The following is a 13,709-nucleotide window of genomic DNA, read 5'->3' on the forward strand; positions in this document are numbered from 1 at the left end:
GGCCACACCTATCGACCACGACTGAGCCACACAAGAAGCTAAGGAGGGTGATGCCTGGCCTGGGCAGGCCGTGCCTCCTTGGCAGGAAGTGGAGAGAGAGAGAGTTCCCAGCAGGCCAAGGGGAGGAGGCAGCCGGAAGGAAGCTGCTTCTGCCCCCCCCCCCCACCTGGGGCCCTTTGGGTCACTCAGGGCCCCCCAGGGGCAGAGGGCTCTGCAAAGTGCCACCAGAAGGGGCTGGTCTTCCTTGCCCATCAGGGGAACCACGGACACGGCCTCCCTGTCTGCCCTCTGTGCCCCCAGGGCACCCCACTCCTGGGTGCCAGGTGGAAGGCAGCGGGGAGGGGGCTCTGTCCCCCCCAGCAGGTGGCTGCTGTGTGGCCGGGAGGCCAGGACAGGACCCCACGCTCAGGCCTGAGAGAGGCAGCCAGGCTGAGCCCAAGCCTACCTTGGCGGAGCCTGGGCCCCGAGGGTGGGTCGGGGTCGGTGTGGAGGCGGCGGCGGCTGGGAGGCCCAAAGCAGCTCGTGGCTGGGCAGGCAGGCGGTGGAGGCAGCGTCCCGGTCGCCTAGGCAATGACATTGGAACCAAGGAAGCAGCGTGGCCGGCCTGGAGCCTGGGGCCGCCGGGGCGGAGCGTGGCTGGGAGCCCTGGGGCCGGCCGGCAGCACCATGCCCTCCGCACAGCGACCTGGGGACAGGCCCCTGGCCGCAGGAAGCAGAGCTGGACGCCGGGCTCGGAGTGGGGCTGTGTCAGCCACACCCGCACGTCCCCCTGTAGTCCTCATCAGAGAAATTTCCACACGCACACAGAAACAGAGAGCACAGTGCAACCAGCCCGTGAACCTACCCCCGGCCTCCGCGGCAGGCTGCCCTCCAGCTACAGCGAATTCCACACACATGACATTCCACCCGCGACGTGTCAGTGGGTGATTCTAAGCAGCGGGTGATTGGAAAAGGACCCACCTTTTTCAACGTTAGGTCCAACCAGGAAGTTGATATTCAACTGTTTTGTGCTGCCAGTACGTGTGGGAGCACACGTACACGCACACACACGGCAGATTCAGGTAATTCAGTGTAATTCGCGGCCTCGAGACCGGATTCTGATTTTCCAAGCATGTGGTTTTTGTTTCTTCTTTCTTTCTTTTTTCTTAGCACATAGATCTTGGGGGTTGTATATTTATTTATCTGTTTTTAATTTAAATCCAGGTTAGCTAACCTCTAGGGTATTAATGGTTTCAGGAGAATTCAGTGACTCACCACTTACATATGACACCCAGTGCTCATCTCAGCAAGTGTCCTCCTTAATGCCCATCACCCGTCTAGCCCATCCCCCCACAACACCCTGCCAGCAACCCTCGGTTTGTTCTTTGTATTTAGGAGTGTCTCATGGTTTGCCTCTGTATCTGTTTTTATATTGTTTTTCCTTCCCTTCTCCTATGATCATGTTTTGTTTCTTAAATTCCACATAGGAGTGAAAACATATGGTATCTGCCTTTCTCTGGATGACTTATTTTACTTAGCATTATATACTCTAGGTCCATCCACGTTGTTGCAAATGGCAAGAAGTCATTCTTTTTGGTCGCGAGTAATATTCCACTGTACACATAAACCATATGTTCTTTATCCCTTCATCAGTCGACGGACATTTGGGCTCTTTCCACAGTCTGGCTATTGTCGATAGCGCTCCAAGCACATGTTTTTAACAACTGGCCAGAAGGACCCTGAGGAAGCCCAGATTTGGGACCCTAACCTGTGTCACCACTCACTGCCCCTCCTTCCCCCACCACAGGCAGCAGCACAGAAACCTCAAGCCACCTGACGGGAGAAGGGACCATGCAGACAGGATTAAGGGACATATCCAGGGGCGGAGGCATCTTGTACTGGGCGGGGGGACCCAGTATAACCACAGGGTCCTGGTTAGAGGGAGGCAGCAGGTCAGGGGGGCGCACAGGTGCTGACCTGCTGGCTTTGCAGAGGGAGGAAGGGACCACGAGGCAGGAAGTGCAGGTGCCTCTAGAAGCTGGAAAAGCCAAGCAATGCATTCTCCCCCTCGAACCTCCAGGAGCACCCTGCGCCTGCACCTTGATTTTAGCCCAGAAAGATGGATTTCAGGCTTCTGACCTCCGGAACTGTGGGAAAGCAAATCCACGGGGCTCCAAGCCGCTAAATTTGTGGTAATTTGTTACAGCGGCAACAGGAGACCAATCCAGTCTCACGTAACACAAGTTGGGGGAACGTTGTTTGCAGTGGTTTCCTGGAGCCCCTGGAGCAGACCCCGCGGCCCCGTGGAGTCTGGGGAGAAACCCTCAGCGTGGGGGCAGGGTACCCTGCAGGGTAAGGTCTCTGGGCTGGATGGAAACTGAAGATGAGGCCGACCCGGGAGCCAAAGCCCTCGCCCTTCAGGGACACAGCACACACGCACGCACACACTTCTGAGGGGCGCTGCCAGTCCCTGGGAGGGCGGGGTGGGGGGGGGCCGGCCACCCAGGGCGAGGGGCTCTGCTCCCTGACTGTTCCTGGGGAAGCGTCGGCCTGCAGCTGTGGGCTCCCCGACTCCTGCTGAACACGGACACATTTCTGCAGAATAGCCCGCGTCCGTGTGCAGCCCGTGTATCAGGCATGGGATGGGGCTGCGGGAGTCCTGTGTGCGTGTGCACACGCCTGCAGGTGTGAGGCATCGTGGCCACTCAGGGACAGTGGGCGGTGGCAGGAGGGAGGTGTTCCCTGGTGCTGGAAAAGAGGCAAAGCAGCCAGCGGGCAATGCCAGGCTGCCCACGGCCGGCTGTTGACCACAGCAGGTAGGTCCCGTGACCTGCACGTCTGGGAAGCGGCCCTCATTGAAGCCATGCGACCCTGGGAGGGTCCCCCCCAACCCCGGCCCGTGAGATCTCATGGCCTGAGATCTCATCACCAGGGCTCCTGTGGGGGTGACCTCCTGGCACGCCCTCCTTCCCAGCCCATCCCCTGTAGAGAGAAGGACGGCCTGACTTCGGAGGCTGGGGCCCTGCCTTCTGAGCTGGGTGGTGGACACACAGCCCTGAACACTTAGGGCTCACAGAACCTTGCCACAGCCCCCGACGTCCATGTCTGAGACCAAAGGTGGGTGGGTGGCCCTGAGTGATGGTGTCAGACGGGCCTCTGGACACAGTCGAGGCAGCGAGAATGGCCACCAGCTTGGGGTGTCCAGTGGGGAGCCGGACAAGCATTCCTACACAACTTCCTGCCACCACAAGACCCTCTTGGAAAGCTCTTCCCGGGACGCTCTTGCCTAGGCCGGGGCCCGATGTTCATCCGCGAGGTCCAGGTGTGAACCTTGGCCCAGGGCCTGGGCGTCTTTCGAGCAGGATGAGAGCAGGACACCACCCGAGGCTCCGTCTGTGTGGCCGCACGCGCACTCTCTCAGGGGCCCGGAGCCCGGAGTGTGGGGAGTCTCGTGGGCCTAAAATCAAGATGGTGGCAGGGCTGCTTCCTCCTACTTCCGGCCTCTTCCAGTGGCCAGGGTGCTCATGTCCCTCGGCTCGAGGCCCCTTCCTGCAGATTCAGAGCCCATGCCTGCGGCCTCTGCTTCCACGGCCACGGCCCCCTCTGTCCCTGACCCTCCAGCCTCCATGTTACAGGGGCCTGTGTGATGCCATGGGCCTAGCTGGATGCTCCAGGGTCATCACCACCTCCAGGTCCCCGACTGAGTCACTGTCCCTTTGGCCGCGTGAATAACATGACCAGAGGTCTGGGGCCTTAGGACATGGGTGCCTGGGGGGCCCCCACTCTTCCAGGAGAAGGCCCAGGGTCGGCATTTACTCATTCCCAAGGCGGAAGGTCCCGCTTCTGCTGGGGAGACACAGGGCGCGCCTCTCTGCGGTTGGGCGGGGGGACCTTGGTGGCTGTTTGCTCAGCCGCCCTTCCTCCCTCTCCTCTGCGCCTCCTGCTCCCTCACGTTTACCAGCCACCCCTGCTTCACAAGGACGAGACCCTGGAAACGTGCTCGAAAGTGAAACAGCGGCCGCAAGGCAGCGCACAGGCCGGGACGCCTTCTGCTCCAGCCTGACACCCAGCTTTCTCTGCACGGGGACCATGTTGAGTGTCTTACAGGCCCTAGTCCCAGGCCCTCACATCAGCCCCACGAGAAAAACTACTAACCCCATCTTACACCCCAGGAAAGGGAGGCGCGGAGGTCGTGTGACTTCTCCAACGTGGGGCCGTTAGAGGCTGGAAATAAACCCCGCACAAGTCACGTGACCGAGCCGCCTCCTCCAGGCGCACCCGGGTGGCACGTGTACTTCCCGTGTCTGTTTCTGTTTTTCACGGTTCAAGGCCATCACTGGGCTCCTGTCTCCTGAGCATCAGGTGTCTGACCACCCGCCCTCCTGAGTGCAGGTTTCCAAATGTCGAGGGAAGGGGCTTGCTGGAGCCGTGGGGATGGGCTCTCTTGCCCCCCAGCTGTCCCCCCACCCCATCCCACCATCAAGACCTGTCCCCACACCCCCCACCCCCATTAACAAAGCCCGCTCCCAGGCCCTCGGCAGGGTGCCAAGGTCCGGTGGGTCCTGGGTGTGGCCCCCACCTGCCTGCTCAGACCCTGCAGGGAGAGGGTGGGCGCCCCCTCACACACGAGCCATGAATGAATGCGCAAATTAAGTCTTCAGTGGAATACAGCATAGCCTCACTTCCGTACGTTTTTGGGAATCCGGAGAGCTCAGAAAACTGGGAGTTCTTTCCCTCCGTCTGGGGCAGACTCCGCTGGGCAGACGCAAACTCTAAACCCACTCAGTGTAAACGTTCATTGGCACTCTGCTGCAGGAACGGGGGAGAGCTGGACTGCGGGGTGTTTCCATCGGACCCGTTGGTGGTGTTTCTAAAATACAAGATTCATGGGCGGGGGGGGGGGGGGCCTGGGTGGCTCAGTCTGTTGAGCGTCTGACTTCGGCTCAGGTCATGATCTCACGGTCTGTGGGTTTGAGCCCCGCATTGGGCTCTGTGCTCACAGCTTGGAGCCTGGAGCTGCTTCAGATCCTGTGTCTCCCTCTCTCTCTGTCTCTCTCTCAAAAATAAATAAACATTGGGATGCCTGGGGGGGCTCAGTCGGTTACGCGTCTGACTTCGGCTCAGGTCATGATCTTACGGTCCGTGAGTTCGAGCCCCATGTCGGGCTCTGTGCTGACAGCTCGGAGTCTGGAGCTGCTTCGGATGCTGTGTTTCCCTCTCTCTCTGCCCCTCCCCTGCTCACGCTCTGTCTCTCTCTCTCTCAAAAATAAATTAACATTCAAAAAAATTTTTTAATACAAGATGCAGGTACTGTGCTACTCTTCTAAAGTATTCTTCTTTTGGGGCGCCTGGGTGGCGCCGTCGGTTGAGCGTCCGACTTCAGCCAGGTCACGATCTCGCGGTCCGTGAGTTCGAGCCCCGCGTCAGGCTCTGGGCTGATGGCTCGGAGCCTGGAGCCTGTTTCCGATTCTGTGTCTCCCTCTCTCTCTGCCCCTCCCCCGTTCATGCTCTGTCTCTCTCTGTCCCAAAAAAAAAAAAAAAAAAAAAAAAAGTTGAAAAAAAAATAAAGTATTCTTCTTTTAATCTGAATTCTGAAACACCAGTGGCCCCCAGTATGACACCCAGATGAGGGGCCCAGATGAGGGACTGTGGGTGGCGCTCTGGGACCACAGTGTTTCTGGGAAGACATTTCTTCCTCTCATCCTACAAAAGCCAAGCTTTGCAAGATCACATGAATAAGTAGCACATCTGGGGTGAATTTGAGCCCCTTTCTAGCCGGTTCCTAAGTAGGGCCACCCTCACCATGATTTTGTCACCTTTTACCATCAAGAACTCTCGTCAATGGAATGGCTTCGAATAGCACGAAATTCGAAAGGCCACAAAGGGCAAAGCACTGGTCCACACCCCGCCTCTTGGATTTGGCAGGGCTGTCCTGGCCACCAGAGAAGGGGGTTGGAGAGACAAAGCAAACGGAGGGGTTTTCACTACAGTAACTGGAAGAAGGAGAAAGTCAGTAACTCAAGCTCTGCTGGTCACTCACACTGATCTGGGGCCAGACAGTCCCGGAAACTCTGGAAAAGCAGCCGGCCAGGGTTCCCAGCCCTTCCCCCCGTGCCACTCCCCTTGAGCCTTTCTTGTTTTAAAACATGCTGTCCAGAAATTACTCTCCTACACATTTCACCGTGGAGAGTAGACTCTTTGTCTCATTCTAACTATTTTCAAAGATCAAATGGACCAGAGGGAGATTTGGACAGTGTTCTTGGAATTACCTTGACCTCAATCTTACAATCGTCTTTTCTGTTATTTTCACTAGAATTCATTAGTTTTGCATTAATCCAATTAGCGTCCTGTTTACCAAATGCCTCATCCATACATTTACGGCTTGGTCTGAAAGCTCAGGGAGACGTCCCCCACTCGATGCCTCCTTCCTCATTACTGCCAAATAATTAGTCAAGGAGCATCCCTGATCAAAAATTAAGAACCCAGAAGCAAGTTGAGGCTTGCCTTCCTCCAAAAGAAAAAAAAACCCGACAAGAGATGCCTAATTACAGGGTTTTGCTGGTGGTCGGGGCCAGCGGGAAGCAGAAAACGGCCAGGAAGAGGGAGCGGGCAGTTGAGAAGGTGCGGATCACAGCGGTTCAACGCGGAGGGCCTCGGTTTACACCCCAATGCCTAGCGGCCCTCACTCCGCTCCCTAACGCAGACCCACATTTGCATAGGGCAGATGCCAGAGCACGCGGTCTGGGGAAGCACCGTTCGGGTCTGTTTATTTAACTGTGCGCCCACACTTATGAGCTTTCCCTCGTGACGGCTGCCACCTCTGCAAAAGTGACGCCTGTCTCTGTGGCAGGTGGCCCACAATCCTTACGCCCCCTCTACTCGGCATCGCTTGGTGGGAGGGCAGGACCCACGCCAGGACCCGTCCCCCCACCTCCGCCCGTCCCCACCCAGCCCCGCCAGAGTGTGCACGGCCCAGGTGAGCCTCAGAAGAGACACCTCTGCACCTTGCTCCCGTGGTGCAGACCAATGGAGGAAACGGAACCCAGGAAGTCACCTCTAAAATCCCAGGAAACGGGACAGGAGGGGTGAGGGGACATCCTCCCTGCCCATTTTAAAGGAACCGGTGCAACCCCCCCCCCCCCCCAGGGAGAAGCCACCTGCCCAATTAGCCAGAGGCTTCCCCAGATGTCCGCCCCCTCCCCCAGGGCTTGGCACCTTGGAGCAGCAGGTGAGCAATTACAGCCCCTGCCCCCTCCCCACAGGCATCCAGGGCCACAGGGAGCGATTCACCAGCTGGTGCTGGGCGGGCATCAGGGACAGGAACTTCCTGCATGCAGCCACTCTGAGCAGGATCACAAAGGAGAGATGTCCCTGGCTGCACCGGGTTCCCAGCCTGGCCCTGCGCGCTCGGGCCCGCACCGTGGCTGCTGGAACGGCCGGACGGGCAGTGCCCAGGTGTTCTGTGCCTGCCTGGTGAGGGCGGGAGGGGGCTGGACCAGCCTTCCCTGGGGAATCCTGCCCTCCGGGGATCCCAGGTGAGTTCCCGTGGGCAGCTCACAGGAGGGAAAGGCGAGGGCCTCCCTAGGGAGACGGTGAGGCAGGCGGGTCCACAGCTCCCATACACGTGAACACCCTGGGAACTCCCCTCGATCAGGACGGCCCGCTCTGGCTCTGCCCCCCCCCCTCCCCCGCCAAGCAGTCACAGCCACACCCTGATTTGAGACTTCTGGCCCCCAGACTCAGAGAGAGTAAGTTCCTGTTGTTTAAGTCGCCCAGTCTCTGTAATCTGTTACGGTCGGTGCTCCAGAAAACCACCACAGCTATCAAAGTACTGAAAACGAAAATTTGTGACTTAAATCTGGACGTGTTTCTGTACGCATGAAATGACAAGGTCCCACCGCGGGTCTCATAACTCCTCATTTCAACTTGGTGACAAGCAGAAACGAAATTTTTTAATTTCTACGGCCACTGTGATGCACGGTGAAAACATCGGTGATTCCTCTCACAGAAAAAGTCACAGGCGCCACTCAAATAGGGGTTTGCTGTCACGTCCACAATCGGACGGGATGCTGAAATTCATGCTGCAGAAATGATACAAAGAAAGGTTTCGTCTTTCCCCACCGCAGGTCACAGCATCCCTACATTCCGGTTTAGATGGTCCCGCAGCACCAGGGTCGGGGCGGTGTCCTGAGGTCGCAGCCCCGCGGCTCCAGTCCCGGCTGAGCTCTCTGCCCTGGAGCCCCGACTCCTGCACCCTGCTGTTTGTAACCTTGGGCAAGTGCGCGAGTCTCCGACATCTCCACCTCCCCTCTGTAAGCGAGCACCCACTCTGCGGGCTGTGAGGATTACAGGGAAAGAATGTACCGAGCATTCAGCTCAGTCCCAGCTTGAGCCACCGCTCGATGTTAGGTATTATCAGAGGTGTTCAACCAAAACTTGTTGGGCTGAAGTTGTTTTTTTTTTTTTTTTTTCTCTTTGGGTCTCTGATTTAGGGCAGCGTGTCCCGGAAAAGAAAGCACTTTTGATGAGCAAATGTCTGCTCTGCTAAGGAATCCTGGTCAGAGTGGGCAGAGGTGGGGGGGGTGGGGGGTTGGGCGGACAGGGGGGACACATGGAAAGTTTATAACCACTTGTGCTTCTCTCTTGGAGCCCACTTGGCTATGACGTGTCTTTAACCTGAAGCCCAGTGAGCGGAGGGAACTTTTCTAGAAACCAGAATCCACCTTCCTCTACCTAACGCACAAGGAAAGGACTTGCCAGGTGTCCCACGTAACTTGCTTCAGAGGCAACTTGTCAAGGAGACGTGGTTGTGTGTTTTGATGTGTCCTCTGCGTTTGTGAAAGAAATCCGGGCAGGACCTGGACGCACTCGGCAGGGGTAGGCGGGGAGGGGGAGGGGGAACCGGTCCATAAGAAAGCCGGTCCCACCTGGAGAGAAGACCCCTAGGGTGGCGAGGGAGATGCCATGTGCTCCTTTCCCCTTTCTTGCTCTATGAAGGTAATACATCGGAACATGACATATTTTAAAAACATTGACTCGCCACTCCCACAGAAATACCCAAACTGGGAAATAAAGGCATACGTTCCCCTTTCGTGGGGGCCGGATGGAAGAAACCCACTTGGAAAATGTTTCTGCCTTTCTGGCAAACAAACCGGAGGTTCACCGTGTGGGCGACGTCTTTTTTCCCCCTTATTTTATTCTATTTTATTTCATATTTTATTTTATGTTTGATTTTATTTTATATTTTATTTTATATTTTGTTTTATTTTATATTTTATTTTGTATTTTGTTTTTATATTTTATTTTATATTTTATTTTATGCTTTATTTTATATTTTATTTTATCTTATTTTTATTTTATTTTATTTTTTTATTTTTTAAATTTTTTTAAATTTTTATTTATTTTTGAGACAGAGACAGAGTGCAAGTGGGGGAGGGGCAGAGAGAGAGGGAGACACAGAATCCGAAACAGGCTCCAGGCTCTGAGCTGTCAGCACAGAGCCCGAGGAGGGGCTCGAACCCACGAACCGCGAGATCATGACCTGAGCCGAAGTCGGACGCTTAACCGACTGAGCCACCCAGGCGCCCCTGTTTTATTTTATATTTTATATTTTATTTTATGTTTTATTTTATGTTTTATTTTATCTTATTTTTTATTATATTTTATATTTTATTTTATTTTTTATTTTATACTTTATATTTCATTTTATGTTTTATTTTATTGTTATTTTATTTTATATTTTATTTTATTTTATATTTTATTTTATTTTATTTTATTTTACTTCATGTTAGTGACGTCTTTCATACAAGTATCTAGAGGGTAACTTCCCCTCAAAACTGTCTCCCACGTGGATGAACATGTCGCCCCCACCCACCCTCCCACCCATGAGATGAGTTGGTTCCCTTTCAGGTATCAGAACCCAGGGGGTGAAGGTCTGCCTCTCTCCCTATGTCCTCAGGCTCTCCACCTCCACCCTAGCTGTGTCTTCGCATGTGCTCAATGTTACAAATCCACTCCCAGATGTGGGTGGGGCATACTCTATAAATAAATCCCCAACTGAGGCATCCTGGAGGCAGTGCCCCTGACTGGGGGCCATCAGTCTCCGCCCAAGCCCTGGGCAGATTCCTGCCTGGATGCCAGCCACTCCATTCCCTCCCAGGGGACACCTGCTGGCCACCCCGGAGCTGCCCCCACGCCCCAGCTCCTGGCTCTCCCAGCTGGGCAGCGGCACCTGGAACCATCCGCCATCACTTTTGAGCCACTTCGTGAAAGGCAGGCATTGCCTTGTAATTGGGGAGAGGGGATTCGAACCCCAGCATTCTCAACGTTTTTTTTTTTTTTTTTTTTTTAATTTATTTTTTTTTGGGACAGAGAGAGACAGAGCATGAACGGGGGAGGGGCAGAGAGAGAGGGAGACACAGAATCGGAAACAGGCTCCAGGCTCCGAGCCATCAGCCCAGAGCCTGACGCGGGGCTCGAACTCACGGACCGCGAGATCGTGACCTGGCTGAAGTCGGACGCTTAACCGACTGCGCCACCCAGGCGCCCCATCGAACCCCAGCATTCTGACTTCCACATCCCCCTGCTTCATCTCTGTCTCAGACTGGCCTTCCCATGGGCTACCCTTCAGAAATTGGAGAGACGACCCTGTTCCCCATGGCCTTCACTAGAAAGACAGCGAGTAGGGCATAAGCACTGCGGACAATCTCCAAGTGCCAGCTGCCGGGCCAGCTCACCTGCGGCAGCCCCGGCCGACAGGCCGCTGAGCAGGCACAGCCCCGCAGCCTCTTATTTTTCGAATCACACGCACAATCCGTGAATCCGCATGTTGCAAAATCTCAAATCTCAAATTGTTCTCAGTGCAATGCCTTTTTATCTTTAATGGGTAAATCAAAAGATGGGTGGCTGGACCTAACAGGAGACCCCAGCCCGGGAATGCGATACATTTCTGTACTCGTCTTCTTCCAAAGGTGATTATGAAGTCTATACAAATAAACAGCACCAAGGAGAGCAAACAGAACCAAACCATTGTGCTAACGGTTCCCAAATGTCCAGTGATTTAATAAACAATCGTTGGGACCGATTGACCTCCGGTCAGAAGTTAACCATGCACTGTCTCCCTGGTCCCTTGCTGGTTGACAATGGTCTACCTGTCACCCGTCTATTTATGTAGCCATGTGCACACTTTCTGCATATCCGGTTAGGGACCAGACAAAAATGCAAGCTGAGTAAGAAGGTAACGATAGCTCCCTCCCTCCAAAGGCTGAAAGGACAGTGGATGCGAGGGAAGGAGGGTAGGGAGTGAGGGAGCCAGGACAGAGGAGCTGCTTCCCCAGGGTGGGCCGGGGGCCTGACTCTGCTCCTCCTGAAACAGGCTCAGAAGACAGACCAGGCACCCTTGGCCAGCTCGGAACCACCTGGAGATGTCCCTCTGGAACCCTGGCTCTTTAGTGACTGACCCCATGGATGTGGCTTGGTGGTCACGCCCAGCGCGGGGGTCCAGGGGAGCACTGGGTCTCAGCCTCGGGGAAGTGGGGAGTAACGCGGCCGGATTTCTACAGCCCTCTTGGGTGCAGACGGAGCGAGAGGGCACCGGCGGGGAGGAGCTTGTCAGCGACAGGGACGCTCACCAACTTCCATCGGCACCTGCACTCCGACCCCGGCCTCTTCCCCGTCACCTTCGGAGCCTCCCCTCAGACGCTGGGGTGGAGAGGGGTCAGCTGGAGGTAGGCCCTCCGGGAATCCCAGCGACGCTGTTCCTCCCCCCAGAGCCACTGCTGGCAGGCCCCCCCCCTCCCCCCATCTCCTCGCGGGCTGAACTCCGGCCACTTCCCTGCCACCCGCGCGACGTCCCGGGGGCCGGTCGGACCCCGGAGGGGTGCCCCACGTCATCCTCTCTCCCAGCTCCTGCACGCTCGCCCCCTCCTCGCAACCCCTAGCTTCTGAGCCCGTGTGCCCCCCAGCCCCGCGCTCCGGCCCCCGCAGGCCGCGCGGCGCCACGCCCAGGCCCCCTCGCGCGGGCTCGCGGCGCTTCCTACCTGGTGCAGTCGGAGCCCGGGGGCATCGACGCCGGAGCCGGCCCGGCAGTGGGTGCACGGCGGGCACGGGCGGCCCGGGCGGGTTATATGCGCGCGCGGAGGGGAGGCGCCGCGGGCAGGGGCGGCCGCGGAAGTTAGCGCCTGGCGCCGCCGGCCGGGCGGGAAGGCAGCGCGGGCCGCTCAGCGCGGCGGGAGGAGCGCGGGCGGCGGGGCCGGGCCGAGGCCGAGGTGGCCGCCGGCGCCCCGCCCCCCCAGCTGGCTGCGTGCGAGTCGGGGTCCCGGGCGCGCTCTGCCCCGCCTCCTTCCCGCCGCCTTTTGGCGCGCGTCGCCCCTGCGGAGCCCGCTGGGCCGCCTACCCCGGGCCGGATGCAGGCGAGATGGGGACCGCGACCCTCGGCCAGCTTGGGGGCCGCGGGCGAGGGCGCGCGGGAGCGAGGGCGGGCAGCCAAGCAGGCTCCGCGTCCCGACGCCTTGCTCCCCCCGCCCCACCCCACCCCACCCCCCAGACGCCGCATTTTCCCGACACCCCGGGCGGCCCTCCCGCCCCCACCGGCGCTGGGATCCTCCGTGCGCGGGGCGCTCAGACCCCCGGGAGCAGGGGAAGAGCCGTCCTGGTCCGCGGAGTGTCCGCCCTCGCTGCCGGGAGCAGGGGTGAGGGGCGCGGTCCCAGGGCGAGGGGATTGGGTGGGGCCGTTTGCGCCCGTGGGGCTCCAGTGAGACTCTGAGGAGGGCGCGCCATCTATACTGACACCGAGCCGAGGTCACGGCCGCTCCCCGGCTCCGCTCGGCATTACGGATCCGCAGGGACCCTCTGGGAACGACTGTCTGGCCCCAGCCCACACTCATCCTGGGCGGAGGTTGTGTCCCTTGGCCCCTGGGGAGGATCTGGTGACGCAAACACTCCCAGGTCGCGGCGCGCACCCTGCTCCCTCCCTCCCCTGGCCGCCGCCTGCCGTCCCCCAGCGCTGGTTTCCCTTCTTCGCGCAGGTGCGCGTGGGCGTCCACGGCGACACGTGGATCGTGCACTCGGAATTGCTCTCTACGCTCAGACACCGGCCTCGGGCCGAGTCTTCCCTCGGACCGGTGTCACCCACGGCTCCACGGGTCTGGACCCACTCTGGGCGGGTCCTTGGCCAGAGAACCCGACCCGCAGGACACGTTTGGAAAGGCTCTCGCGGCGTGCACCTGCCGTGAACTGCGTTCCGGTGCTCTCGGGACCCGTTATCGGCCTCCGAACCGGCGTCCCCAGGCCCGCGTGACCCTCGTGTCAGTGTCGCCTGTGGAACTGCGTACGAGCCGGGCTGGTGCAAACTGGGTTCTCCGGCCGCCTGGGTCCGCGTTCACCTGGCGGACCTGGCTCACTTCCACCCACCTTTACTGCTCACCCACTGGTTTAGATTCGCGTGGGCTGGAGACACAAAGACGGATGGAGCTGGTCCGGCACAGAAAAGTCTGGTACCGCCTAGCTGGACGCGTGCACGCATCCCCTGCCCGTGTGTTCCAAAGCGGGGTGGCGGGGGACGTCGGCAGGCTGCAGGCCGGGGGCTGTGAGCACAGAGGTGTGGGGAGGGCCCAGGCTGGGTCTGGGTTCTCAGAAGGGAGGGGCGAGAGTGAGTGTCTGGGTCCGCCGGCCCCCCGGTAGACTGCGGAGGCTCTGGCAGGGCCTGGTCGGGTCATGGGGCAAGCCTCCTT

The 13,709-nt window shown here is 58.2% G+C and overlaps 2 protein-coding genes across 4 annotated transcripts in view; one reads left to right on the top strand and one right to left on the bottom strand.

Moving 5' to 3' along the window:
• The window catches only part of TP73 (tumor protein p73), a 62,081-nt gene extending 49,905 nt beyond the window's left edge, over positions 1 to 12,176 (bottom strand). The window contains exon 1 of one of the 3 annotated variants that reach the window (XM_058719351.1): positions 12,018 to 12,176. Coding sequence is in view for 1 of the 3 variants with exons in the window: in XM_058719350.1 (XP_058575333.1) it covers positions 446 to 577 (132 nt within the window). In the remaining 2 variants the exon portion in view is untranslated. Of the gene's footprint in view, positions 1 to 445; positions 598 to 11,609; positions 11,736 to 12,017 lie in introns of those variants that run through there. The other 2 variants (XM_058719352.1, XM_058719350.1) reach the window with 2 other exon arrangements.
• Positions 6,517 to 13,659, top strand: LOC131491349 (uncharacterized). The gene is made up of 5 exons (XM_058694162.1): positions 6,517 to 6,600; positions 6,830 to 6,955; positions 7,185 to 7,207; positions 11,556 to 11,705; positions 13,005 to 13,659. Exons 1-5 carry the CDS (start codon positions 6,517 to 6,519, stop codon positions 13,657 to 13,659), a joined length of 1,038 nt encoding a protein of 345 aa, XP_058550145.1.
• Positions 13,660 to 13,709: the final 50 nt, after the last annotated feature.

Source organism: Neofelis nebulosa, chromosome 2 (genome assembly GCF_028018385.1).
Source record: "Neofelis nebulosa isolate mNeoNeb1 chromosome 2, mNeoNeb1.pri, whole genome shotgun sequence".
In the NCBI taxonomy this organism is placed as follows: Eukaryota; Metazoa; Chordata; class Mammalia; order Carnivora; family Felidae; genus Neofelis; species Neofelis nebulosa.

What these genes read in the sequence shown, in the direction of transcription:
- LOC131491349 (XM_058694162.1), top strand. Translation starts at nt 6,517, where the DNA reads ATGCCTAATTACAGGGTTTTGCTGGTGGTCGGGGCCAGCGGGAAGCAG. An exon ending in GGGAGCGGGCAGTTGAGAAG is followed by an intron (nt 6,601 to 6,829) that starts GTGCGGATCACA and finishes TCTCTGTGGCAG; the next exon opens with GTGGCCCACAATCCTTACGC. An exon ending in TTGGCACCTTGGAGCAGCAG is followed by an intron (nt 7,208 to 11,555) that starts GTGAGCAATTAC and finishes TCTTGGGTGCAG; the next exon opens with ACGGAGCGAGAGGGCACCGG.